The sequence below is a fragment of the Cynocephalus volans genome, chromosome 18, assembly GCF_027409185.1.
Source record: "Cynocephalus volans isolate mCynVol1 chromosome 18, mCynVol1.pri, whole genome shotgun sequence".
NCBI classification, from domain to species: domain Eukaryota; kingdom Metazoa; phylum Chordata; class Mammalia; order Dermoptera; family Cynocephalidae; genus Cynocephalus; species Cynocephalus volans.
The window spans coordinates 17,728,380-17,755,819 of NC_084477.1; the positions used below are offsets into that span (position 1 = coordinate 17,728,380).

The following is a 27,440-nucleotide window of genomic DNA, read 5'->3' on the forward strand; positions in this document are numbered from 1 at the left end:
ATGCAATATTAGGAAAATGTCCCCAATTACTTTAACTTATATTTTTATCTTTTACATATGCATTAGAATGGTACATGACAAAAATCTGTCCACGCAATTGTCACAGAGCTTGTTCAATAAATTTAAGTTAAAAGTAGAAGTAGTCTGGCCGGTTAGGTCAGTTGGTTAGCACAGCCTTGTAAGATGAAGGCCACAGGTTTGGGTCCCTGTACTGGCCAGCCACTGAAAAGAAAAGAATTAGAAGTGAAAAGAACCATTGGTTCATAGTTTTCTATAGAAGCATTTTCCTGTCTCAGTGATCCCTAAAACAGCAGTGCAATATACCATGATAGGAGGATTAGACTCAAGCAAATATGGCAATTGGCCCCAGTTCTGTAAAATCACAGACCCTTGGCTTAACAAAACCTTGGAAATCTACTATGCAAATGGGTTGGTTTTGCTACCTAGAGGCCTTTGGGAAAACCGTAAACCAAAAGCTCGATTTTAATCTAAAATTATTTAATTATATTTCAAAGTTAAATTATTTGGAAGATGTTCCCAAATGACCCAAAGTTAAAAGATCTCAGTGTAATATTGATTCTGTACTTATTCTCCCAGGTAATGTTACTAATAAAAGTTAATGATGTGGATTCATAACAGTAACACCATGTAGAAGGACGTCAGGCAGATGAGGAAGTTTTCCCGTTTTTTTTTTGTTTTTTTTTTTTCACTAATGTTTTGTCTCCTCTCACTTCCTCTCTCCACAATGAGAAGCTGTGGCCTGTCTTTAAAGATTAGAATATTTTCTATGTTTCTTGTTTTAAACACTTGCTTAAACAAAGTAACATGCCAAACACTTGACTCTAAACTGGAACAGTCATCTAATTTTTCTTGACAAACTTTGGGGATGACAATTTGATTTCTCAGCCTGTTTCTTTTGTGACCATATAATCCTCTTCCTAACGTGGCATGCTGTGTGAGCTACAAGCACCCAAGCACTCGTGAGCCCAGAAAGCACAAAGGCCCCCTGGTTTTCTTGGGATTAGAGCCACACAAATGCAAATCAGGGACAATGGAAGACTCTGTCCATCCTTTCACTGCTGTCACTTTGTTCTGTGTTTCCTGTGGGTAACAAAGCAATCCATTGTTTTTAAAACATGCACTCATCTTAGCTGGAGACTTTTTTATTGGCTAGCTGGAGGAGAGAAGTTCTTCCGTGCAGATTTTACCTGTCTGGATCCCTTTCAATTATTTTTTTTCACTTGACACATAATAATTGTACATATTTATGGGGTACAGAGTGATATCTCGATACACGTATACAACGTGGTGAAATGATCAAATAAGTGTAGTTAGCATATCCATCATCTCTAACACGTATCATTTCCTTGTGTTGGGAGCATTTGAAATCCTCTCTTCTAGCTATTTGAAAATATGCCATAAACTGTGGTTAATCATATGCACCTAACAGTGCTATGGGACACTAGAACCTATTCTTCCCAACCCCCTGTGAGTTCGTACTCATTAACCAACCTCTGGCCATCCCAGCCCCTAGAACCCACTATTCTGCGCTCTCCTCCTAGGAGATGATCTGCTTTAGGTGCCAAGCACTAGTGGGGACATGCGGAATGTATCCTTCTGTGCCTGGCTTCCTTCACTTGACATGTTCATCCGCGTTGCCATGAGTGACAGGGTTTCGCTCTTTTTCTATGGCTGTCCATTCCACTATTTTTAATAGATACCATGAAATCTTGCTAGAAGCTCACAGTTCTTACTTGCAGAATTCGAACTCTAGTCTTACTCTGCCCCTTCCATCTGCGGCCTGTGCTTCTCCGAGACCCTTTCTGGTAAGTCTGAGTGCCTGTGACCTGTTCAGAATCTTTGGGACAGTTAGCACAGGCCCCAGGTATGCTGGAAACCTGCCCTTTCCCTGCAGCACAACTCTCCCACGGGAGTCGAAGTGCTTTGCAAGCGCTTTGTCATTTATCACCCAACCCACGTAGCAACAAAATCAGGTGAGTCCCTTCCCTTTTCATATACAGCGTCTGTGGGTGATGATTACGAATCCAGGCCTGTGCACAGCCCCGGTTTGGGGAGGAAACGCAGGGCCTGGGGCGCAGGGCAGGGGTGGAGGCCCCGTCCTGCCGGTGCGACTGGCCTCACCTAGCAGCAGGACGGTCCCCAAACCTTGGTCCTCTATGCCCGTTCGGAAGCAGTAACGCGCCATTCCGTTTCTTGTCATTATTATTGGTAAGCCCTTCGCGTCCCCGTGGATGTATTTTACGTCAGGGTGAAAGTGACTTCACGACCCAGGCACCGGGGAAGACGAGGGGGCCTGGTGGCAGGTCCGGCCACCGCCAGGACGGCCACACACTCCTGCCCGAGCCGTTCTGTCCGTCTGAGCCCCGCGGCCCGGTTGGTCGTGCCACATGTCAGCGGACGGGTGTGTCCAGCGCGCGCGTGGAGCTCTGAGGACACGGGACGTGGAGTCATCGGTGCCCGGGAGGCGACGAGGGTGTGGAGTCCAGGAGACGTCCGGCGTCAGCTCCGGCGCCGCCCCCTTGAGTCACCGGGCTGCGGACCCCACGCGGGCGCCGGGTGGCTGCGGGCGAGTCCGCACGTGCACGGGGCGTCCGCGTGTGCGGGGTCGCGCCCGGTTCAGCACCGCGGGGTGGACAGCTCCGGTGCCGGCGCGGGCTGCGGGGGGCGGGCACGGCCGGTCCGAGCTCTGGGGACTCAGCCGGGCTGGGCGGGTCCGAGAGCCGGGGGAGGGGGCGGGTCCGAGCTCGAGGTAGCGGTCGGCGGGGCGGGAGGATCGGCGCGCCCCTCCCCCGCTCCCACTGCCCCACCAGGCCGGGCTCTCCATTGGCGGCGCGCGGAGGGCGCGGGGCGGACGCAGGATGGGGGAGGGTCCGAGCGCAAGGGGGGGGGGTCCGAGCTGGGGGGGCGGGGCGGGGCGCGGGGCGGACGCAGGATGGGGGAGGGTCCGAGCGCGGGGGTGGGGGTGGGGTCCGAGCTGGGGGGGCGGGGCGGGGCGCGGGGCGGGTCCCAGCGCGGAGTGGGGTTGCGGATCGGCGCGCCCCTCCCCCACCGCCGGCCGCTCGCCCCGCCCCGTCGTTCCCGTCCCGCCGTCCCCGGCCCGCCGCCCGGCCGGCCTCTCCATTGGCGGCGCGCGGATGGCGCGGGGCAGGCGCAGGGTAGGCGGGTCCGAGCTCTGGGGGAATTAGCCGGGCGGGGGGCGGGTCAGAGCGCGGGGGAGGGGACGGAGCGGAGCGCGGGGGGGGGGGGGGGAGGTGCGGATCGGGGCGCCCCTCCCCCCGGCCGCTCGTCCCTCCCCCCGGCCGCTGGCCCCGCCCCGCCGTCCCCACCCCACCCCTCGCGCCGGGCCGGGCTCTCCATTGGCGACGCGCGGAGAGCGCGGGGCGGGGCGTCTGGCGCGCGGGGTGGTCGGCGGCCGGCGCGGGCAGGGCACGCGGGGGCGCGGACGGCGTGGGCGGCGGGAACAGGCGGGCGGCGGCGCTGCGCGGCTCCCGGCGGCGTCTTCCCCGCGTCCCGCCGCGGCCGCAGCGGCGGCGCCCGAGCTCCCGGGGCGCGTCCGCGGGCGCCGGGCCCGAGCGGCCACCACGGCGGGCCGGCCGTGCGCGGGGCGGCGCGCGCTGTGCTGCGGGCTGCGCTGGTGGGGGCCGGCGAGCCGGCGGGACGCGGCGTGCGGGGCCATGGCCGAGGGCGCGCGGAGGCGGGCGCCGGCGCTGCTGGAGGCGGCCCGCGCGCGCTACGAGAGCCTGCACATCTCGGACGACGTGTTCGGCGAGTCGGGCCCGGACAGCGGCGGGAACCCCTTCTACAGCACCTCGGCTGCCTCGCGCTCCTCCTCGGCCGCCTCCTCGGACGACGAGCGCGAGCCGGGGGCCCACGCCGCCCCGCCGCCGCCGCCGCCGCCCTGCGCCCCGGACGCGCCGGAGCCCGAGGAAGACGAGGCGGGCGCGGGCTGGAGCGGAGCCCTGCGGGACCGGCCGCCCCCGCGCTTCGAGGACACCGGCGGTAAGGGCGGCCGCGGGGCTCGGGGGACACACGGGGCTGCGGAGCGGGGACGGGGAGCGCCGAGTCCGTGAGCGGAGGGGCGAGGCGCGTGGCCGGTGACAAGGACGTGGGTGGCCTTGCCGGGAGTGCACGGGCGCGGAAGCCGGTCACACCTGCGAGGGCGCACCTGGGGGGTGGCTTAAAGTTAAGCTTTCCCATTTGAGGGGTTCTGAAAACCTGGCATGGTTTTTTGGGGGGGAGGTGGGGTCGTTTAGCGCCGGTGGCCCCGGGGCACGCCTTAGCCAGGTGCCGGGGCGAGGCGGGCAGCGCTGGAGCGTGGCCGGTGAGAGCCCAGGAGGCCACCCCTGGTGTCTCTACGCGGCTCGGAGGCTTAGTTTCCGGTGAATCTGAGAAACTTTCCCCGTCCGCGTCCTTCATGGTCCCTTGTTAAGAGGAAGGGGGAGGGGAGTTGGGGACAGGTCGGGCGGCGTCAAGGTGCGCGCTCTTCGCAGAGGCGCTTTCGGGTCTGTTGTGCGTACCGCTGTGGGCGCAGACGAGCCCTGGTACCCGGAGGTGTCCCCAGGCCCTCTTCGCCTCTGTGGGCGCAGAAGAGTCCTGGTACCCGGAGGTGTCCCCAGGCCCTCTTCGCCCCTGTGGGCGCAGACGAGCCCTGGTACCCGGAGGTGTCCCCAGGCCCTCTTCGCCTCTGTGGGCGCAAATGAGCCCTGGTACCTGGATCTGTCTCCAGGCCCTCTTCGCCGCCTGCTTTTGCGGGAGTTGGCGTTTAAGATGCCAGCACTTACTCTGTAGCTCAGCAGCCCCTGCCCTCTCTGAGAGGCGGAGACCGGCCGTCCTCTGGTGCCTGTGTTCCTTGTCGCACGGCCTTGCGTGGCAGGCCCGTGTTCCTGCACACCGTGTTTATCCGTGCAAGTGTGCGCAACCAGTGTTGATGAAGGCCAGGGAGTGGCCGCTCTGGGCATGATGCGGCTTTTCCTGTGGCTCTCTGATTATTGTTCAGCTGGTCAGGAACGTGGCACAAAGCAGGACAGGTCCAAGGGCCTCTGGCCCGTGCCTGGACTTGGATCTGGACATGGCACTGCCGCCTGCTGGGAGGTGGGGAGGGCCAGCTGGACTGTCAGCAGGGAGTGGTCTGCACACCTCCAGTGGGCTGCAGTGTGGACTCACTGAGCCACAGCTGGACATGCAGAGTCCACGTTGGCTGGACAGTGCTTTGGGCCAGGCAGATTTTAAAGCATGTTCATTTGGGCTGTAGCTAAGAGTTTGGGAATTTTCAAAGTCGCTCACTCTGTATGCGTCCTTCTTTTATTACCACCCTACATTTTCCAGGCTTTCCTGCCTTGGACAGTTTTCCATATTGGCTCTTTAAAAATTGTACCAGCCCAGAGCCCTGGTTTGGCAGACTTCATGCCATGAGCATCTGTGATCCAGTGTCAATCTTGGAACACTTGAGATATGAGTCCGCCTGGGAGAACACAGCGACTCTGTCCATATCTCCAGGCAAAATAAGGAAATTGTGCTAGGTTAAGCCTAGTTATGAATAAGAATCATGAGTGTGCTGGTGTGAGAGGGGTGAGCCACAGACATACGTTTTAAAGCTGTCTTGTGTTTCTCAGTAACCCGTAAAAGGGAGAAATTCTGCAGCAGAGCCATTTAATGCAGCCACCGCAGCAGTCATGGTTGGGAAGAGCTTATCTCGTGTCATTTGGCATGAGGTTCAGATTCTGCCCCCTGCATTTGCTCCCTGAGTTCACACCTGGGCCTCAGAATCAGCCAAGCCCTGTAGCCAAAGACATTGGTGGTTATTTGTCAGTATCTATACCCGGTTTCGTTTTCCTGTTCTGTGTGGGAGCTTGCCTTTTAAATCCAGATCTAATTTAGAATTTCCTCTTTGCAGCACCCTCTCCCTGAGGGAAGCTCAGGGTGGGGGGTGGAGGGATGAGGTGGATGGCTTGTTAAGCTTGAATTCCGACTTCCCTGAAACAATGGAACATGATTTATGGGGGCTGAAAATAGATGCAGAAGCATGGGGTTCGTCAGAGAAAATCCCGGGGCCCAGCAGCAAGGGGAGTGATGGATGGATGTGTTTATTAAGAGGCCAGGAGCTGCACCCTGCTGCTCTCGGCAGAGAGGTTCAGCCTCTTGGGTTTAGCAAAGCACAGTATCTCAGCTGCTCCGATAAGTGTGTGCCTCCCCTTGCAAGAAATGCAGCCTGGATCTCTCTTCCACTTTTACTCCCCAGTTTATTAACAATTCTTACTGGGTGGGTAGAGTGGGGTGGGGATGAGGGCCAGAGGGTGGCATTTTTGTTGTTGGCTGGCTGGTAAATGAGGAGGGTGGCGTTTTGATCTGCAGTCAGGCTTCATGAGAAAAAGTTGGTAATCAGACGAGGAAAGCCCAGGATTGTAGATTTATTTATAGAAGAGGCTTCCTGCCTTGCTCTCACTGCAAAAAGAGGCGTACATGTATACATGTGTGTTTTATGTAGCTGTGCATTGTATGGGGGTATTTCAGAAAGTTCATGGAAAAATAGAGTTGAAAGATTAAAGGAATTTTTCCACGAGCGTTTGAAGTGCCCTCATATGTAGGTGTGTATTGCTTGTGCTAGTTTGGGCCGAGCGGGCTTTGTGTGGTTTGTTTTTTTATCAGAGATTCTAACTGCTGTCTTGGAGGCCTCCGATGACCTAGAAACCTGTACAGAGACCGTGTGCATAGGGAGGTGGGCACTGGGCTCCGCTGTGCATTGAGTTTCAGTTGGAGCTGCCATGTGGCCAGTGCACACAGTGGGGTGACACTTGGTGCTCCGCTGAGAAGAGGAGGGAAGGGTGGCAGGCTAGATCGCGTGCCAGCCCTGATGGCAGCATGTCCGTAGTTCAGGTGGAGAGTGCTAACAGCTCTTCATGCTGTTCCAGCCTTCCCAGCCCTTGTTCCAGTGTATTCAGCTTCCTGACCAGGACGCACGCAAGGGCAGCCAGCAGTTCTGGGTGGGGAGGACCCTCTCCCCAGCCTGCTCTCTCCTCCCTAACCTCCCCCAGGTTCTGGATGTGCTTCGAGGTGGGGGTCCCCTCGCGATGACTGTCCTACAAGCCTTGCGCTCACAGGGCTGGCTGGCTGTCTCCTAACCCCTGTATGCTGGAGGGTTGGCCTGGGAACAGAAATGCTTATGGGACCCTCTCAGAGCCAGACTCGCAGCAGATCCCCCTGAAATCCCCCCTCACACTGTCAGCCTCGCCTGCCCACTGTGCGGATAACCAACACCGCGTGCGAGCTCACTCTTTGGAAACAGCATGAAACTCAGGCCCCGCTGCTTCTCGCGCCTCTGCCCTTTTGGTTTCTCATTCTGAGCGGTCTTGTGATTAGTTCTCTTGGAGGAGGCAAAGGAACAGGCGGATTCACAGATTCTCAAGGGCTCCTGTCTGTGTGGCTTTCAGTCCTTTGTCGTGGCTGGCTGGGATCTGAGCTGTTGGCTCTTTCCATTTGATGTTGGACTTCACAGAAGAGGGTTTTTTTTTTCCCCCTGTGTACCGTGTCAGCAACCTTCTAATCATTCTGTGGGACGTATGACCTTGAGAAGCTGGAGAGGACCATACGGCACTGAAAATCAACATTGTTGAATGTTCTGTCTTTAGAGTTTGCCGTTGGTTTATTTGGTTTAAAGTCTTTTTGACTAACAAGAAGAGAAAAATCTCTCTCTTAAAACCAGACTTAAACCAAGACCCTGTGCTATAAAGAGGTTTGTGAGCCTGGATACCTTGAGCCCTCCCTGTGGTCTCAAGTAGTCTCAAGTATAAGCAGCCGGTCCTACCTTCAGCTCTCTGCCAGCTCTGTGGCTCCAGGAGGAACTGGGGGTCGCAGTGAGCCACCAGATAGATCTTAGGCAGTGCTCCATGGTGACCAAGTGCCATCTTGTCGTGCCCCGCAGCATTCAGAGAGGGGAGCTTCCTGGGAGAGCTGTTTCGCTCTTTTCCCAGGAGTCTGTTCATGTGGCCGGTGAACTTGAACTCCTGATGATGGTGGTAACCAGCACTCTCAACTGTACCCTGCTTTTTCAAGCTTAATCTTCACAAGGACCCAGGCAGAGAAGTTGCTGTCTCTGCCTTACAGAGGAAGACAGCTGTGTGTCTTCAGTCGGAGTCTGGGGGTGATGAGATGACCTGGTTAAGTCAGCACCATCCAACTAGTCGATTGGGAAAGGTTGTACCTTTTTTTTTTTTTTTTTTTAAACTAGAACATTTTCTCAGCCAAAAATATTTGTACATGAACCACTTTTCAGGTGGGTGGGTATACAGTTCTATGAGTTTTAACACACGAGTGGATTTGTGTAGTCAACACCACAGTCAGGATACAGAGGAGGAGAAGCTACCATCTTTTCTAGCTCCTTGTTTAATCCTTGCTACCCTCGAGCCCTCGAAATGGGCTTAGAGCTGGTCTGCAGGAGGTGGGGCTTTGGAAGCACCCAACAGGGTGGTTTGCGTGAGGTCTGGTACCCAGTTTTAAAGTCTAAAACTCACCTTTATTTTTAAGAACTATTATTGTATATTTTTTCTTGTTAAGTAATCTATGTTCATTTTAGAAAAGAAAAGAAAAAGATAACAATTTAAAAAGTTCCAGTATCTTCCATTACTCAGAGATAACCACAGTTGACTTATTGAATGAATATATCATATATCTTAGATTACGTATTGTTGGGTGACCTGATTTTTAGTTGTAGTCAATGTATTGTGAACATTCTCCATTTACATTTTTAAAAGGTATTTTAATGAATCCGTAGTGCTCTACAGTACCCTTTGGTTAGCTTTGAGTTTATTGCTGACATTTTATTTATTTTTGTTGTTGAACCAATGTGTGATGGATATTGTTATAGCTTAAATTTGTGTACATATTCTTAATTTATTCCTTAACATAAAACGATCAAAACAGGATAGATAAGGATTTTGTACATTTTTTAAGGCTTTTGATATCTGTTGTGAAAGAGCCTTCCAGAAATGTACCTAATCGTGCTCCTACTAGCAGTGTACCAGAGTCTGCCAGACGTCGTCTTGCTTACAAGGCTGCAAACCTGTGTGTGATTCCTGGGGGTGGGGTAGCTCCTGGAGGGGTGCTCCATTTAGTGAGGCTTATTGGGGTATAACACACATCTGGTGTGTGAGCATGAATGCATAGTGCAGGGAACTCTCACGCGGGTACACCCACATAACCACCACCCAGACCGAGGTGAAGAGCATTCCCAGCACCCGGAAACTTCCCTTCCGTATTAGTAGCTCCCAGCCCCAGAGGTAGCTGTTATTCTGAGTTCTGTCACCGTAGATTGGTTTTACCTATTATGTTGTCGTGTCTGGAAGATTCATCCATGTTAGTGCATGTAGCAGTCTTATTTTTACATTGTTGTGTAGTATTCCATTGTGCAGATATACTACAGTTTATTTACTTGGTTGATGGGCTTTTGGGTTGTTTCCAATTTGGGGGCTTTTGCGAATAGCCATGCTACAAACATTCTTGTACATATATTTTGGGTGGACATGTACGTCATTTCTCTGGGGCTTGTCATAGGCGTGGGATTACTGGGTCATGGGTTATGTATGTGTTACCTTTACTATAAGGTCTTTCAGCCTAGGCACGTTGACATTTTGGGTCTCACAATTCTTTGTTCACAGGGGGCTGTCCTGTGTATTGTATGATGTTTAGCAACATCCCGGTCTGTACCCGTTAAATGCCCCTGGCACCTCCTCCCCACTGCGGCAACCGAATGAGTCTGCAGACGTTGTCAGACACCCCGTGGGGGGCAAAAGCCCCAGTCATTGAGAACCGCTGTTCTAGCAGATGCTGCCGAGCAGTTTTCAAGTTTACACTCCCACCAGCAGTGCATGAGACGTGCCCTGTATCAGCTCAGCAAGCACATTGAACCCTGCTGGGATAAAACGATAAGTAGCACGTGTCCCCTGGGATCCGTAGGAGGGACAAAGTGACGAAAGAGATGAGTCTCTGGCGAATGCTGTGATCAGGGTAAAGGCAGATTTACACTGGACTCCAGAGGTGGGCCACCCATCCATCCGGGCTGGGAAGAGGTGGCGTTTCTGGAGGAGGTGGCCTGAGCTGCGTCTTAAAGAACAAATCAACAGGAGTCACGTGACGAGGAAAGAAAAATGTCTCAATCAGGAGAGCAGTTTGGGCAAAGGTGGGAGGGGGCGAGAAGACAGGTCGGTTTTGCCCACTCACACCTGAACTGAGCCTTCTTACCTGAGGTCTCCTTGGGGAAAGTGTCCCCAAAGCAGACGTTTGTAATTGTTGCCACCCCAAGTAACTGTTGCTGGAATCTGAACTCCCAAGTTCGGGCTTGGGTATAGGTTTACCCAGAATATGCCAGGGCCTGTGGGGAGCTGAGAAAGGAGAACTTAGGGTGGAATCGGTAGAGAAGCACCAGGGTCCCTCTTTGCAGAGGGAAGGGGGAAATGATAAGAAGTGGTGTGTGGGAGACTTTACCGGCCGGAGGAGGCACCTCTTATCTTGGGGGAGGGGATGTCACATGGGGAGACAATGGGGCATCCAGAATAGCTCAGTGTGGGAGAGCGGTGGTGGCCTAGGCTGGCACCTGCTGTAAAGAGCTCTCTTCCCCTGTATTCATGCCCAGGAAGAATTATTACAAAAGGGTGGACATCTGGCCGCATTTAGGTGTTTATTTAAGAAGTCACTTTCTTTTTGGTGGCTGTCCAATGTGGGGATCCGAACCTTGACCTTGGTGCTACAAGGCTGCACTCTAACCAACTGAGAAAGCACTTTTTAATAAAAATTTCAAACCACAGATTCTTCCACTTCCTATACCATTGCCTCCAGCTTTAACCAGGACAACACCGGCCCTTGGCCAGGCTAGTGGCGTTCTGTCTACTGGGACTCCCAGCTTCCGCTTCTGTAGGACACTGGTCCTCCCATCCCGCCCATGCACCAATTTCTCTTTCCTCAGGCTGGTGGACAGTGATGGTTTATAAACATAAGCTCATCCACTCACTTCTCTGTTAAAACCCTCCAATGGCTTTCCTTCTGAGCCAAGGGGAATCCATTTGCATGGCTCTCAGGTCCACCTTAGACCTCCGGTCCAGTGTCACTGTGGAGCATCTGTCCTGCCGCCAAGTCTCGAGCCATGTCATTTTCTGTCCACCTCAGAGCCTTTGTGCCTGCCGGGCCCTCACCTGGAATGTTCTTCATACTCGAATGGCAGCACTTGCTTGTTGGTCTGGACTTGGTTCAAATGTGACTGTCGCCTCTGGGCCCTCCTAGACCCCATTGCCACCCAACATAAGCCAATTCATTTACCGTATGGGCAGAGACCTCGGCTGTCTTGGTCATGGTTAGAACACGCTGAGAACTCAATTTCTGTTGAATAAGTGAAAGAGTAGATGGATGCAGAAGTAGGTTTTTAAATGGGGCTGGGAATCGCACCAGTAAAGAGTGTTTACAGGAGCTGAGTGCTTCTGACATCCAAGATAGTGGGGGGTGGATGGGGCGGCTCCATGAGGGAATGAATCCCTTACCCAGAGGCTCCAGTGCATCAGCTGGGGATTTCTGTCCTGGGTGGAGGACCGAGCTTGTTGGTCTCTGAGGAACAGTCTGATCCTTGGGCCTCTGCAGGGCCTCTGCACGGTCCCCACTTCCTAATGGCTGGAGGCCCCCAAGACAGGAATCCATCAGGACTTGCAGGGAAGCCAGCTCCCGGTACCTCTTTATTCGTTTAACACGTGCTTGGTATGTTCCGGAGGCTGATCTACATGCTTTATAACCTACGTAACCCTCACAACCCCCTGCGAGGTGAGTACTGTCCTATCCCTATTTTTTAAATGGGGAAACTGAGTCACAGCATGGTTAAGTGATGTAGGGTGCACTGGTCCCTGTGATCAGGAGACAGGGAAGGACCATATTAGAGTAGTGAGTGTGGAACATGGTACATGCAGGTCAGACCAGCTAGTTAGGAGTAAGTCCTTGCAGGGGACTCTGAGGTGCAGGTCATTTGCTCACCAAACCCATCCCCCTACTGCTGCTCATCCCCCAGCCCTCTTCGCAGTGAGCTGGGGCCGCTGATGGGCTTGGGGCAGTGGAAGGTGAGCAGAAGTGTGGACCAGAAGCGGTCACTGCATCGCCCCACCTGACCCCGTCCTCTCTGAGGTGGTGGGCAGGACACCATAGGTAAACACAGTTTTGAGGTTCCAAAGCCACCAGCAACCTTCCATGGCAGAAGTAACAGAAAATGCAACCAGAGGGGGAAGAGACCTCTTTCCTGGAGTTTGGGAAATGGGGTTACAGAGAATATAAGGGGTCAGCACAGAGCGTGATTTTCTGGAAGGAAAGAATGTCAGCAAGTGGAATTGTCCAGAGTGTGGCTGGTGGGAGTCTTGCGTATGTGAGCACTTTATACATTGGGAGAAGGTGGCGTCTTCTACTAGTGCCACCTTAGTTAAGCGTCCCGGGGATTCCACGCTGAGTCCATGAGGTGGACAGCATGATGATCTGAGGGCCTGTGCATGGAGACACACTTCAGAATGTACGTGAGAAACATCTACAGCCCCTTCCTCCCCAGCCTGTCCTGACATCTGCTTCCCTCAGGGCCCACATTGGAGGTGAATAGAAATGTCCCGTTTGGTTGGCTCTGCAGTCCTAGTATTTCAGCAGAATTTCCAGTGTTTTCCTTGGCTCCGTTCTCTTAGGCTTAGCTGGGGTGCTGGACCGCGGCCGTCTCAGGGGACATGCATTCAGGACGCCAGTGAGTCCTGCAGCAGAACCCTGCAGCAGATTGGAAATCGAGGCAATGACTGCCTTGCTTTAAGATTGAAAGAGGTCAGTTTCAGGTGAATAGAGCAAGTGTAAATTCACACAGTGCACTGCAAGTTCGTAGACTGGTTATCTTCGAGAAGCGTGGCAGAGAAGAAACAGATTTTGAAGAAGATTTGGGTGAGTTCAGGGAGAATGGCAGATTATGTCGGGGAAGTGGAGTCATCAAGACAGCACAGCCCGTGTTTCTGCAGATGGTGCACAGAAGCGTTGGTGGGCAGGAGGGGAGATCTGCTTCTCAGAAGGGCCCTGCGACGCGTGCAGAGCTGTGGAAACAGGCACCCCTGGTGCCTAACATGGCTTAGATAAAACTCAGCTGCGAACCTGTCTGGTCTGGGTGCTATTTTCTGAATTTTTCCACTTCTTGAATCAGTCTGATGATTTGTTTTCCTAGGAAATCATCCATTTCTTCTAGAGTTTTCGGATGTGTTGACATAAAGTTGCAAGCAGCACTTTTTTAAATGATTCTTTTACTCTGTACCACATCTGCTTTTCTAGCTCTACTCTCAATCCTCATCTTGTCTGTTTTTGTAGCATCCCCCCCTTTTCTCCGTTTCCTCCACTCTGCACCCTCCTTCTGTCCCCCACCACCCACTTTTCTTTATTCTGTCTTTAACTGAGCATGTGAAATGTTTTTCTATTTTATTGGTCTCTTCAGAGAACCAGCTCTGAGTTTATTTGCTCCTTTTATTTTTTTATTAGTTTCAACTTTTCTTTATTTGGAGTTATGGACCTATCCTTTTCTAAGTGCTTAAGATAAGTACAACATTCCTTTTTTATTTTTGTAATACATTGTCTGATATTGGAGACAATGACACTAGAGTCCCCTCAGAGCATAACTTCTGGTGTATTTTATAGGCTTTGGTGTGAAGTGTTTTCCAGATTTCCTTCAATCCCCTTTTTATATTTCTTCTTTGATCTAAAAGTATATTTTAAAATTTCTAGGTAGTTAAGGAGTTTTTTTTTTGTTGTTGTTGTTGGCTGGTTATTTAATCCTAATTTTATTGTATGGTAACCAAAGAAGTGTCCTTTAAATTGTTAATTTGAAAGATTTGTTAAGGTTTTCTTTGTTGCCAAATATGCAACTAATCTTTACAAATGTCACATAGGTGTAAGAAAAAAATGTATATTCTTTACTTGAGGCAATTAAAGATATCTGTCTTCTTTCTGTCTTTATTTTTTTCCCCTCTAGGAGATATTCTCATTTGAAGAGATACATTTTTACCATGTTCTTGCATTTATATTGCTGTGTTGTTTGGTGCCTGCTTACTTCACACTTTTATACAGTTTTTATTAATGCCCCTCTTTGTCCTGTAGGGTCTTTATCCTCAAGTCTGCTATTAATTTTGCCATTCCTGCTTTCTCCTTCTTTGTATTTGTTTGGTATCTCCTTGCACGGTGTTTTATTTTTTACTGTTTCTCATATTTTTTTATATAGATGGAAATATTTATATCCAAGGGTACTTCAAAAGTTCATGGAAATATTCATATTATTAATTCTATTTTTCCATAAACTATTCGAAATATCCTCATATTTTTAACACAAGCTGATAGGTTCTTTGATTTAGTTGGACAGATCAATCTGTACACACTTAAAGTAATGACAGAAAGGTATGATGTTTCCCCTCTGCCCATCTTATTTTATTGATTTAGCTTTTTTTTCCCTTTCTCTTTTCCCCATTATTGGTGTTCATTTATCTCTTTTTTCCTACTTGATAATGTGCAAGTTCTTCTCTTTCCATTTTTTTTAATAACCAGTTTATGAGATGTAATTCACATGCCGTACAATTCACTCATTTGATGTGTACACTTCAGCAGCTTTTAGTATGTTCACAATTTGTGCACCTATCAGCACAGTCAGTTTTAGAATATTTCCATCACCCCCAAAAGGAACTTTAGCTATCACCCCCAGGCCTAGCCAACTACTCATCTACTTTCTGTCGCTGTAGATTTGCTTATTCTAGACATTTCATATAAATGAGATAATATAATGTGGTCCTTTGTGACTGGTTTCTTTCAATTAGCATAACATTTTCAAGGTCCATCCATGTTTTTGCATGTAATCAGTATTTCTCTCCTTTTTCTTATTGAATAATACTGTATTGAATGGATACACCACATTTAATGTCTCATCAGTCAGTGAACATTCTGGTTGCTTTCACCTTTTGGCTACTTTGAGTAATAACCAAAACCTTCATGTACAACTTTTTGTGTGGATATAGTTTCCATTTTTCTTGAGTATATACCTAGGAGTGGGATGGCTGGGTCACATGGTAACTCTGTGTTCAAAATTTTAAGGAACTACCAGACTATTTTCCAAAGTGGCTGCACCTTTTTACAGTCCCGCCTGTGAAGCGTGAGGGTCTGTGTTCTACACATCTTCACCAACACTTGTTATTGTCTGCGGTTTTGATTCTAGCCACCCTGTGGGATGTGAAGTGGTAGCTCACTGAGGTTTTTGGTTTGTATTTCCCTAATGACGTTAATCATCCTTTTATATAAGCTTGTTGCCCATTTGTATGTTTCCTTTGGAGAACTTTCCGTTCAAGTCTTTTTGCCCATTTTTTAATTGGGTCATTTGTCTTCTCATTTTTGAGTTGTAAAAGCTCTTTGCTGATCCTGGGTATGTCTTCCTTACTAGATGTATGACTTACAAGGGTTTTCTTCCATTTACTGGATTGTCTTTCACTTTCTTGATGGTATCCTTGGAGTACAAAAGTTTTACATCTTGCTGAAGTCTCATTTATCTATTTTTTTTTCTTTGGTTGCTTGTGCTTTTGGTGTCATGGCTAAGAAACCATTGGCAGGTGCAAGGTCACTAAGATTTGTCTCTGTGTTTTCTTCTAAGAGCTTTATTGATTTAGCTCGTCCATTTAGGTCTTTGATCCATTTTGCATTGTTTTTTGTATATGGTGTGAGGTAGGGGTTCCAGTTTCATTCTTTCATATGTGGGTACTCAGTTGCTTCAGCACCTTTTGTTGAAAAGTCTGTTCTTTCCCCTTTGAATTATTTTGGCATCCTTGTCAAAAATCAATTGGCTCTAATTGATTTTCCATTTTAATATTTTCATCCTTTTTTCCTCCCTTGCCTCATAATTAAATGCATATTTCTTCACAATCATTTGAAAACACCATGCTTTTCCCCAACTAAGACTGTTTTCCCCAGAATAAGACCTTCTTTATAAAGAGTTTTTATTTAACTTTTTATCGTGTACAATCCCAGAGATTTACTAATATCCTGTTGTATTTTATACACATGCACACACGATATACCAAATGTACATTTTGTCCAAATAGCTAAATGTTTGCTTAAGTCAAGACTGAATCCAAACTTCCAGGATGCAAGAAGTCTTGTTTAAGAAAATTACCTTTCAATAAAAATTTTGGGAGTCAAAATTAAAAGGTTGACAGTGTAGCACAGGAATAATAATTTCTCACGCTGTCAGTGGCTTAGTTGTGCCTGCAGTCTTTCTGCTGCTCTTTTGTGCTAATGAAGAGATGTTCACTTTCAGTTGGGGTTGGGGAAGGGGCAAGGTGTTTCTGGCTACATCTACTAACGTCGGATACTTTTGCCGGCGACATCTCCGCCTTCTACTGTAATAGTAGCGCTTGCAGGTAAAGACTTAGCTTCTTTTCATTTCCTAGACTTGAGGATTTGGTCAGTCCCTGGGATGATGCATTTCATGGACACAAACCCACGATCCAAACCTTGGCTCACCGCTTTCAGGTGTTCTTTGAAAAACTTTAGGAGTGAACTTCAATATTTCTGCATGCCGTTGCTGCTTCTCACTATCACTTGAGGAAAAACTAGGAATACGACAATGAAACTGTATTTTTCTTTCAAGATAACAACATGAGTTCTAAATTTCTGTCTGCATCTTGGATTTTGGTATGTGCAAATCAATTTTGGTGTCTTCCCTGAGGAGACAGCAGATATCACATAAGGAACACTTGTGTTCTCATGACACATCCATTTAGTTTCCCAGAATTTCCTGGGCCCACTGAAAAGGCAGAAGCACGGCTGAATCCCTCATTAGTGCAGCAGCTGTCAGACCCCAAAGGCCTGGGTGGGTTTGCACGTCCAAATGTCTGCTGTACAAGATACAGAAGGAGCACACGAACTCAGGGAAAACTTTTCAGTGACACATTTGCCAGGAGGAACTTTATGACCAGGATTCCTTGTTTGGGCAAATCTCTGCAATTCTTTACCTTCTGACTACTGAAAATGGTAGTTTGCCCGTGGTAATTATTTCAACATTCATTGTGAGCGTAGCTCTAGCCTCCATAGACTTAAAACTACAAGAATTGCCTTCTTAAAGGATTCTTATTAAGTCTGCTATTTTAAAGTTTGATTAAAGAACACAAAATTTTTCTATAATGCTTCTTTTTTCCTTCATACTCTGTATATTCTTTTTTAGGTCTAGATTGAAAGTGATTTATCATGGGTGTTATAATACAGGATTGTGGACTTTTTATCTGCTTCTGAATTTTTAAGGTGGCATAGTTGGCTTTCTGCTTAAATTCATTGTCACTAGATGAATTCCCAAACAGGACTTTTTCTTGAAATAGTTATAGCCTAAATGAAATTAAATGACTATAAACTTACATTTAATTCTTAAGGGCTATTTAGTTTAGTATTATGAAAGCTAATACATGAAATAATTCTACAAAGATTATAATTATGATATAATCTGAATTCTATTATTCTGCCTTGCATTATTAAATTTTGTAACTGTCAGTTCCAAAAGGGTAAATATTCTTTCTAAAGTTATTTGGACAACATTTTCATAGTATTTGTAATATGTCTATTAACTGTCATTCTGTTTCTCAATTTATGTATGTATTTGAGAGCTCTTAACTTTTTATTTGTTAGATTTGCAGCTATTACAGTTTTGAACATTTGCAACGTTTTGTAGCAGCCATGCATTTACACTTTAACTTACTGAATTTCAGCCTCTAAGCGCAGAAGTATGTTTCCAGGCAGAGTGACATCTAGAATGCTTCACTGTGTGTGTGAGAGCGAACACTCTCAGGTATTAATTGAAAATCCGATTCCGTGTCTTGGGCCCATCGCTCAGACAGGGCTGCTGCTTAGACACAAAGGGAACCTACGTGATTAAGTGACACTGATCTCCCACCAAATCAAGGCATCAGAAATGACCCTAAGTGGCCTCAGCTGGTCACCTTGTGGGGACCCCAGACAGCATGGCTTGCTGCCTGCAGGTTTCTTCTCCGCCCCTCACCGGGGAGTCTTGGCTCTGGTCCGTTTGTTAAGAGACCTGCCTCTGCTGCTGTCCTCGGCTGTGGGCCTGGCGGAGGTACTCCAGGTTCTTTTCTTTGAGCGTCTTTTGTCACGTTTGCCGAGTGGTGTCTTGTCTGGGGCGCCATCCCGACCTCCCGCGGTGCCCAGAATCTTCCTGCCGTCCGGCGCTGCCCTGAAAGCGTCGTCGCGGCCAGTCCATGCCCATTTGAAGGTGTGACTTCATTCTGCCTGGAAGACGGTCTTTTCTTTATTCTTAAATTCAGAGACTTTATTCTTAAATAGCAGCCTCTCTGCCCACCCCCCACATGCCCGTCCCTCCTGGCCTCAGTGTCCCCTCAAAGCGTCGCACCGCACCCTCTGTGCCCACCTTCGTGCTTGTGCTCTCTGCTCTGTAACTTCTCGGCCTTGACCTTCCGAGTCCGTACTTCAAGGATCCCACGTGACCCCCTTCCCCTTCCCTTTGTCCGAGGACTGGCTCCGTTGTGAGGTCATGCTTTTTAGTTACAGGAAATCTTTTTCTCCCCTGCGTGTGTTGCAGTGCAATCTCTGAGTGCTGTTATTATTATTTAATTACAATGCAAGTTGCCCTGGGCGTCCTCCAGCAGCGCTCTTCTGGGGCATTCTGTCTCTTCTGAGCCATCTTCCTGTCGAGGGGGCTGTCACCCTTGTAGGCTCAGGGGCCAGATCGGGGGGTGTCCCAGGGCATTGGCAAGCCTGCTTCAGTGGCAGAGAAGGCAGCTCTCCCTGTGCTCATGGCCAACCCCTCTGGCCTGTGGCTGCCTTGCCTTCGGAGCCTGGGGTCACTCAGGCCAGGGTGGCCTTCCTCCAGGGCCCACGGGCTCTCAGATCCTCGTCCTGGGCTCTGGGGCAAGTGTAGGCTCCACTGCTGCCATCATCTGGTTCAGATTCTGGGTGGGTGTGGAAGCTGACGCCCGCTGGGTGCCCTGGTGGACCGAGCGTCCTGACCTCAGGAACTGAGTGTTGCAGGGTCTCCTGCAACGTGGGCAGAAGGAACAGACACCGTTTTAGCACAACTTAGGGCACAGTGCCCTTTGAAGATGTCCCCAGCAGCATCTTCCAAGATCCTTGTCACCCGACCTGTCGCCCACCATGTACAGTTAATCACATCATCGTTATAGTGATGGGAGCAGTATTGATAACAGCTCTGCAGGGACCAGATCAGAGGCCTGGTGTACCTTGTCCACAGTGGCCAAGTTCTGGGCATCCAGGAGGTGGGGTGTAGCTGCTTTCCTTGTAAAGTGGGCATGTGCCGGGGTCACTGCCCATGGGAGGGCTCAGCGGGGGGGGGGCCAGGGGAGGGCTCATCTGTGCCCTTGGACCCCTCCTGTGAGGATGGGCCCCCAGGGTGTCCCCAGGCAGGACCTCTGCTCTGAGGGGTTGCTCCATGTGAAAACGGGCTCCCTGGGAAGACGCCAAACTTGATCAGCTGGGCGGTGTGTCCTGTCCTCCTGGGGGTGAGGTTCCAGACAGCAGACAGGACACCAGAAAAGTGTGAACTCTGGATAAACAGTGATCTTGTAGTAAGTCTGTCCCAAATATCATGTGGGCCGTCCTCATGTACTAAAGAATGATTTGTTTATTTGAAATTCAAATTGAACTAGGCGTCCTGTATTTTAATTGGCCACATCTGGCCACCCTGTCCCAGCTTGTTTTTGCTAATTGATGAGCTGCACCTGTGTAGTGGGTTGACTTATGTCCCCCCAAAGTTTAATGTGTTGGAGGCTGGATCCCAACTGTGACTGTTAAGACATGGGAAATCCTGTTATGACAAAGGTGGGACCTTGAAGGGTGATTAAGTTGATGGTTTAATGGTGGTCAGGGGTGTGGTTCTGAGGGCTTTAAAAGGAGAGCACGTGAGATTCTCTCTCTCTCCCCGCTCTACCATTTTCTGTCACGTGAGACCCCTGCATTGCTATAAAGCCACCACCAAAGAATATCCTCACTGGTTGTGTTCCCTGGACTTCAGATTTTCCACGCTGTGAAACTGTAAGCAATAAATTTCATTTTCTCACAAATTACCCCATTCTAGGTGTTTTGTTATAAGCAACGGAAACAGACGAATACAACCTGAGACTTTGCCGGGCACCTTAGTCACCTCCCAGGGTTGCCAGGTAACAGGACTTGACTTTGAAAGAGCCATTTGATTTTGTGGGGAAAAGGTCTGCCGGCCTCCTGTGTCTTGTCTTTCCCCGCCCTCTGAGCCACCAGGCAGAGCCTGGCCCTGAGCGCACATCAGAGCACTCCAGACACCCTGCCCATCTGTTCCAGGGGAACACATGCTGGCCCGTGGTGGCTGGGCTTTGAATCCTACTGGGTGTGGCAGTGCAGGCCCCGAGGGATTTGGTGCTGAGGACTGAGAACGACACACCGAGCCTCCTGCAGACCCAGTCCTGGGTGTGGTGGGCAGCGCCAGGAACCTAGAGGCCTTGGGTGGCTCCACCTGCTAAGGGCTTATGGTCTGTTCTGGGGACAGCTCCGCGCAAGACCCCTGTTTCTAGTTCTGTGCTGAGCACCTGCTCTGCTAACCCTCACCTCCCATCTGTTGTGGGCTGAACTGTGTGGCCCCCCATACTCACATGTTGAAGTCCTAATCCCCAGCACCTCAGAATGGGGCTGTATTTGTCGATATGGCTTTTAAAGAGGAGATTAAGATAAAATGAGATCTTCAGGGTGGGCCCTGATCCAATCTGACTAGTGTCCTTATCAGAAGAGGAGATCAGGACACAGACACACACAGAGGGACGACCACGTGAGGACACAGGGAGAAGACGCCGTCTGCAAGCTGAGGAGGGAGGCCTCAGGGGGAACCAGCCCTGCCACGCCTGGATCTCGGGCTTCCAGCGTCCGGAGCTGCGTGTTAAGCCCCAGTCTGTGGTGCTTACGAGACCAGACGTGAAAGACGAGGCAAGGAAGCCAGGCAGGAATGGACTCCAGGGGGTCGAGGTGTTTGTGCCGCTTGGCCCTTTGCCGGCTGGGACTGTTTCAGGGGCCCGTGGGAGTTCTGGGACCAGATGTACCATTTCAGACTTGAAGGCCATCTGTTGACGCTGGCCTTGCAGACCCGTGGGAGGGAGCGTGTCCCCTCCAGCGCACAGCCCTGGCCTGCGAAGAGTTGTGGTAAGAACGGCTCCTGAGCAGAGGAGCCGTGTGCCCGTGGGGGCCACTGCCCCCGGAGCCCCCTCACGAGTCTGCAGCTTCAGAGCTGGTTCTTCCCAACAGCATCTTGTGGTTCAGCTCCACAGAGGGAAAGTCACGTGGGAAGATGTCACCCGGCTCAGAAGTTATGAGACTTGATCTTTAAGGAGGTCCAACTTCTTTACGTGTTTTGAGCTATAATGTCCCTACAGAAGAGTGCACGGTCCTAAGTCACAGCTGATGAGTTTCTGCATTTGTGTATACCCATGTATTCCTTGAGGAGGTTTGGGAAAAAATATGATCCTAGAGCTATTTTTTATGGCAGTGTGTTATGGTGATGTCCGGAGAGATGGAAGGATGACAGACAAGCACTTTTGCTGAAGACCTGGGAGCAGTGTGGAGGCAGCACCCTCTGTGCTGCAGGTAGAATCTGAGAAAGAGAAGTCAGTGTCTGCAAGATTCAGGCCGGCCAGAGAGGTGAGCCCGGCAGGAGCGGGAGCTGGAGCTCGGCCGGGGCCTCTGGGGCAGTCGTGAGGAGCCACCTGCGCTTCTAAGCAGTGGGGACTGTGCAGCCCAGGGGACAGTCTCCTCTTTTCTGAGCTGGTTCTGAAGCTCCTGCAGCAGACGCTGGGACTGACCCAATCCTCGGGTAGCAGAGGCCCTCCTGTGTCCCTCCTGTGTCCCCAGAGGATCCCACAAGTCTTGTCCTCAAAGGTGGTGGTGGAGGGTGTCACGGTGAATTGGCTTGTGGGCACATCTCCCTTCCGTCCTCTCCTCCCTCATGGGTCCCAGAGCACCCCCCGCACCCCCAAGGCCCAGCTGTGTCTCTCCTCCTACCCCAGGCTCTGACTAAGCCTCGTGGGGTCTGGGGCGCACTGACTTTTTCCCCGTGGCTTTTTCCCCTGTCCCAGGCCATAGAGCCAAGCGTGGTGGGGTGGACCCTCGGGGCTACATGGGACATCCCATGGATGAGAGCCCTGGACACAGGGACCATGTGGACCCAGTGGGAGCGGGCCCATGGAGCAAAGGTTTTGGTGGTAGGAAATCTAGACAATGCTGTGATGAAAGACACGTTTCCAAGGAGCTCTGAAAGGAAGACGGCCAGGGGGACGAGAGGGCTGAGTGACTCAGAGGTCTGCATGCTGGCGTCCTGGGGCTCCTGTGAGCCAGAGATAAAATGGCAGGGTTCTGGATGCTTCTTAGCTCTGGGAGGGAAAGCTGCCTGGAATTAAGAGACGTTTGAAGCGTTCATGACAGCAGGCTCAGATGGCAGGTGGCCCGCCGTGAAGCCTCCTGCTCGTCAGCCTCCTGCTGCCCCAGCTTCCCTCACAGGCCCCCTCATGTCCCGCAGCGCTGATCCCCGGTGACCCCCGACCCTCCCCAGGCCTCCCGGTGCAGTCCCCGTGTGGGAAGGGCCCGGGGGCACCGAGGCCAGCCGGAGCGGGGTCTGCACTACGCAGCTGGCCGAGCGCTTTGAGAGGAAAAATCAAAGGAGGTCAGATTTCCATTTAGGAATCTTGCAGTGAGGCTTGCTGGTTGTAGGAAGCATCAGCCCAGCCTTTTCCTGTATAAAGTTCATTTCATCTTTGGTTCCTTTCTAGCCATGTCGTTAAAATGAGCAGATGCCCAGCGAGGCCCTGTGGGGAATGGGCAGCGGGCCCCTCTCTGGGTGCCCGGCGGCCACTGAGCCGGGATAGGTGGGTGGCTCGGCACGCTCTGTCTGATGCTGGGCAAAGCCAGTGCCAGGCGTCGGGCTGCTCCATCACGTCGAGCCTCTTCTGTGTACTGGCTGCTGGACACGGTGAGGCTGAGGTTTCTCTGGAAATGGCACATTCTCTTAATTGTGCCATATGGATGGTAGGAGCTGTGTTTTATGGGTGACCGAGTGCAGCCCTCTGTCCTCACAGCGTCCCAGTTTGGTCCTGGAAACACTTTTTCTACAAGAAGTGAAAGCTCATGTGACTTAGCCCCCGAGGAGGAGGACAGGGACGGGGGAGGGGCTGGTGTGCCATATGCGCAGCACGCCGTGCTTCCTGCTGTACGCAGTTGGCAGCGATGCTGCTGGAGCGGTTCTCTCTGTAAACCTCTGTGTCATGTCCCCGCGGGGAAGGACAGGGCAAACACATACTTTTTCCCAGGGAGAAAATGAGGGGGCAGAGCGGGGAGATGGTAGCCTGCAGTGCCACGCACGGTTTCTGAGCCCTTCCTGCATGTTTGATGGCTAGGCAGGGGCACGAGCCCGGACCCCGCTGGGACCCTCCCTTGAGCCGTTCCAGTGAAGCCCCCGTCTGCTGTGCTCCAGGTGCCAGCCGTCAGTGGCTGTGACAGGCTGGCAGCAGCCCCTTCACGTATGCACTCACACTCGCTCTCAGGCGAACTGCCCTTGTCGCTACGCCCGGTGCTTTCCTGATGGACTGAGCCAGCCACTGTGACCCGTCAGCATGAAAGGCAGGTGGAGAGACTGGCCCTGAGCCGGGGGAGCCCACACTCGGGTATCAGCCCCTCCAGAGGCCACAGCAAGCATGCCTGGTCAGGCTCCTGTGGTGGCAGCAGGGCCGGGTGCAGCCTGCAGACACCCCAGGTGCCTCTGACGTTGCGTCCCCTCTCCGGGTGAGATGCCTGGCCCTAGACTGGTTTGCCCTCACCCTTTGCAAAGCCTACCGGGTCTTCCAGACAGCGAGGACGCACACTGGAAGAGCCGTGCCACGTTCAGGGGAAAGGGTTGGGCTCCCCTGGGGGATTGTAAGGAGGCCATGGGGAAACAGAGACCAGCCCTGACTGAAGGACGTGTGGACGCAGGGGCATCCACGGGTGACAGGCTGTCTGGGCCCTTTTCATCTGAAAGGTAGGGGGTCACCGGAGAACTGTAAAGAAGCAGTGGTCACCGCCTTACTGAGGGTGGCAGTAGCGAGGGTGCCCAGTTGTTCTCAGGGTTGCCAGGTGCCCCTGCCTCTGCTGCGTCCCCATGTCATGTCACAGAGCAGCCTTAGCTGGTGAAGGTCACATCCTCTATACTTCCCAGCCTGGCTGTCAGCTGCTAATTCCAGGGCCAGGTTCCATCTTCTCCCCCTCCCGCTCCTGACTGTGCAGCTGGAGCAAGGCACTTACCCTGTGGGCCTCAGTTTCCCCCTTACACAAGGGAGGGGCAGGGGCGGGACCTCCCTGTCCTAGGCACTCCCACTGTGGGATGGGGTGGTGCTCTCGGGTCCCGTCGGAAATGACTGCAAGCAGGTCACCTTTTTCCACATGGACATTCGAACGCAGTGTGCATGAGGTCGCTGCCAACCAGTTGGCGTAAGGCTAAGCTTTATATGCGTTAACTGAACATTTATTAATTGGATTTTGCAATCTACTTTTTGTATTATGGCGTCAATAAAGCCTTTTCAGGGCTTGAATGTTTCCACAGGCCCTTCTGAAACTTTAGTTCCTGGCACTGTGCCCACGTGCCTAAGGGATGGAAAGGCCCCAGTTACTGTCCTGCAGATGTGCTGCAGACTGGGAGTTCGTGCAAGTCCAGGGACAGGTGTGGGGAGTCCTAGGAGTCCTTAATATTTATTTTTTGGGAAGCTTTACGTTCAAGCATGCATGTGTGTTTTTGTGAGGAAGGATGTCATCGCTTCCACGGAATCTCCCAAGGTGTCGCATCACCCCGAGCTCTGCGTGAAGCCTGGAGAACGTGGAACGTGAGAGGAGAGGCTGGCTGAGGCCTGGGCCTGCCTCCCCCTGGCCACGCCTGAGCAGGGTCCTCCCAGCCTTCCAGGGTGGGGGCTGAGATGGGTCTAGGAAGGGGACCCCCTGGCCCCACCCTGTCCAGTCTCCCAGCCAGGTGGCCCCTCATCCTTTCCTACCCTGTGGCTGGCCTCACCCAGCACCGACGGGGGGTGGTGGCTCCTCTGCTGGATCCCCTTGGGGTGGTGGCAGCGCTCCTCACATGCCCATGATGCGGGCTCCCCTCGAGCCCTGCCTCGCTGCCTGGTGTGCTGGAGGTCAGAGTCCCTCCCTAGCCGGGTACCTGGCAAAGTGTGTCCAGTCTCGTGGATTCCAACCCAGCCTCTGCTTGGAATCATAAGATGTAATCATCCAGTAAATCACAGATGCCACCTCGTTCGTCCCCACGCCCTTCAGTGCGCCCCATCGCAGGAGAGTGGGGACTCCCGAGTTGCGGCTTTGGGGCCAACATGGGTTGGTGGGTGGGGCCGCTGGGCCTACCTGAGCTGTGTCCAGCATGGGGCGGTGGCGTCGCAGCCTTGGGGGCACACATTTTCTCTCCTTGGCCTCTGGGATGAAGTCAGAGCCGTAGCCCTGCTGTGCGGCCACATCCATCCTCGTAACTCCTCTCCCGGTTGTGCCAACCTTCTGCCGATCCCTGAAAATGTTCGTCACGGTCTATTCTGGACAGCCAGTACCTCGTTATCTTTCAGGATGCGGTTGCAGACTGGAGCCCTACCCTGGAGCTTGTAAGAACCTTCAGAATGAGGTTGCTGGATAGTTCAGGCCTCAAAGTAACCATGAAAGTGCTGTTGCTGCCATAGCTAGTGCACTGCTTTCCCTGGGGCTGTGGACATCCCCAGTCCATGTCACTCTGCAAGCCGTTGCTTCTCTCTGAATCTCTGGACAGGTGGAAAGTATTGCTGAGGTAGAGGCCAGCCGTGCACCTGCCAAGAAAAAGGGGAGCTGCCTCTTTCCCACCAGCCCAACTCAGCCACTTGACCTAGGGTTCGGCCGCGCTCCCCGGCTAAGCCTTCTGGCTGCCGGGCGTGCACCATGGCTGTGAGGGTGGAGGTGCATCCCCGAAGTCCATGGCCTCTTTGTCCTTTATTCTAATTCTGAATCTAAACCACACAGACTCCTTAATAAGTAATTGAATCCGGGTCAGGAGAGAAAGGTACTCTCAGTAAGCCTAATTGATGGTTGGCTCAGAAATAACGAATCCTGGAAATGAGGTTATAAGTAAGGCCACTTAGAAACCCGAACGGCAAAAGCACATTTCTTACCCATGTCTGTCGGCTCACCATTTAGAAAGTTTTATAGAAGTGACACGCTACACACTATCTGCTAGACTACGAGGTTTATTTAAAGATAAAAAGTGCGGTCAGCTCTATGCTGTAGGAGAAATCCGGCATCTAAAAATAGGAGGAGATGGGAAATGCTCCTTTCCAAACCCCGGCAGGTCTCTCCTGGGCCCCTCGAGTAGCAGGACAGACCGTCCTGCTTTAGAGTTGTCAGGTCAGAACCGTGAGCTCACTTCTGTCACAAGCAATGATTTTTATGTCCCTTTTGGGAGGAAAGGCTCTGTGGTGACGTTGGACGTTTTCTCCCAGTTTAGGCTTCGTTTTCCAAAATCCCTTCCTGCCTTTGGAACGTGGTCCAGTGCTGGGCAAAACGCCACGTCTGCAATGCCGACCATACTTGTAACACATTCCAAAGCGATGCCATCTGAATATAGAGAGATCTCTTACCAAATCAGGAAGAAAGGTCACAGTCACCTCAAAGTAAAAACGGGCAAAGGACCTGAGCCATTTATGTAATCCAGAGGCCAATAAGTAAGTGATTTTATATTTAACCACACTAGTGACCGGACAAATTACCCATTGGTGACGAGGTGCCATTTCTGTCAAACTCACAGATTTATAAGGGAGGGTAACTGCCAGAATTGATGTGGGAAATGACTTTCACCCTGCTGATGGGGTGAGAGTTGGCAACTCTTGTCAAGCCCTCCCAGGAGGTGTATCTCCTCTGACTAATGTGGCCCTGGGTGGGTAACCAGAGAGGGAGACAGAGACTATAAAAGTGAAAACTTGCATAAAACCTAGATCTTCAGGAAATAAGAGTTGGGCTGTCTGAACGATAGCACATGTATAACTGGGACATGAGGTCCTGCTTTAGATGGTGCAGGTCAGTCCTCCTGCCACTCTGAAGTGCACAGAGATCACTGGGGTGTGGTGAAAACGCTGGTTCCACTTTGGCGGGGCCTGGGAGTCTGCACTTCCAACAAGCCCCCAGGGAAGCCGCTGCTTCTGGTCCACGGACCACACTTTGAGGAGGAAGGAAAAGGGACTGTAGACTGGATGCTCCCAACCTCATGGAGGCTTGATCCCCACTGTGACTGTCGAGGGTGGGAGATCCCGTTATGGTCATTGAAAGGTGTGGCCTTGAAGAGTTGATTGGATTGTAGGACCCTGTAGGAG

The 27,440-nt window shown here is 51.5% G+C and overlaps 1 protein-coding gene across 1 annotated transcript in view; it reads left to right on the forward strand.

Annotated features, from left to right (window-relative positions):
- Positions 1–3,695: 3,695 nt before the first annotated feature.
- Positions 3,696–27,440, forward strand: part of PGBD5 (piggyBac transposable element derived 5) — an 80,972-nt gene continuing 57,227 nt past the window's right edge. Inside the window, exon 1 of the mRNA XM_063082700.1 lies at positions 3,696–4,020. Coding sequence (XP_062938770.1) covers positions 3,696–4,020 — 325 coding nt within the window. The remainder of the gene's footprint in view (positions 4,021–27,440) is intronic.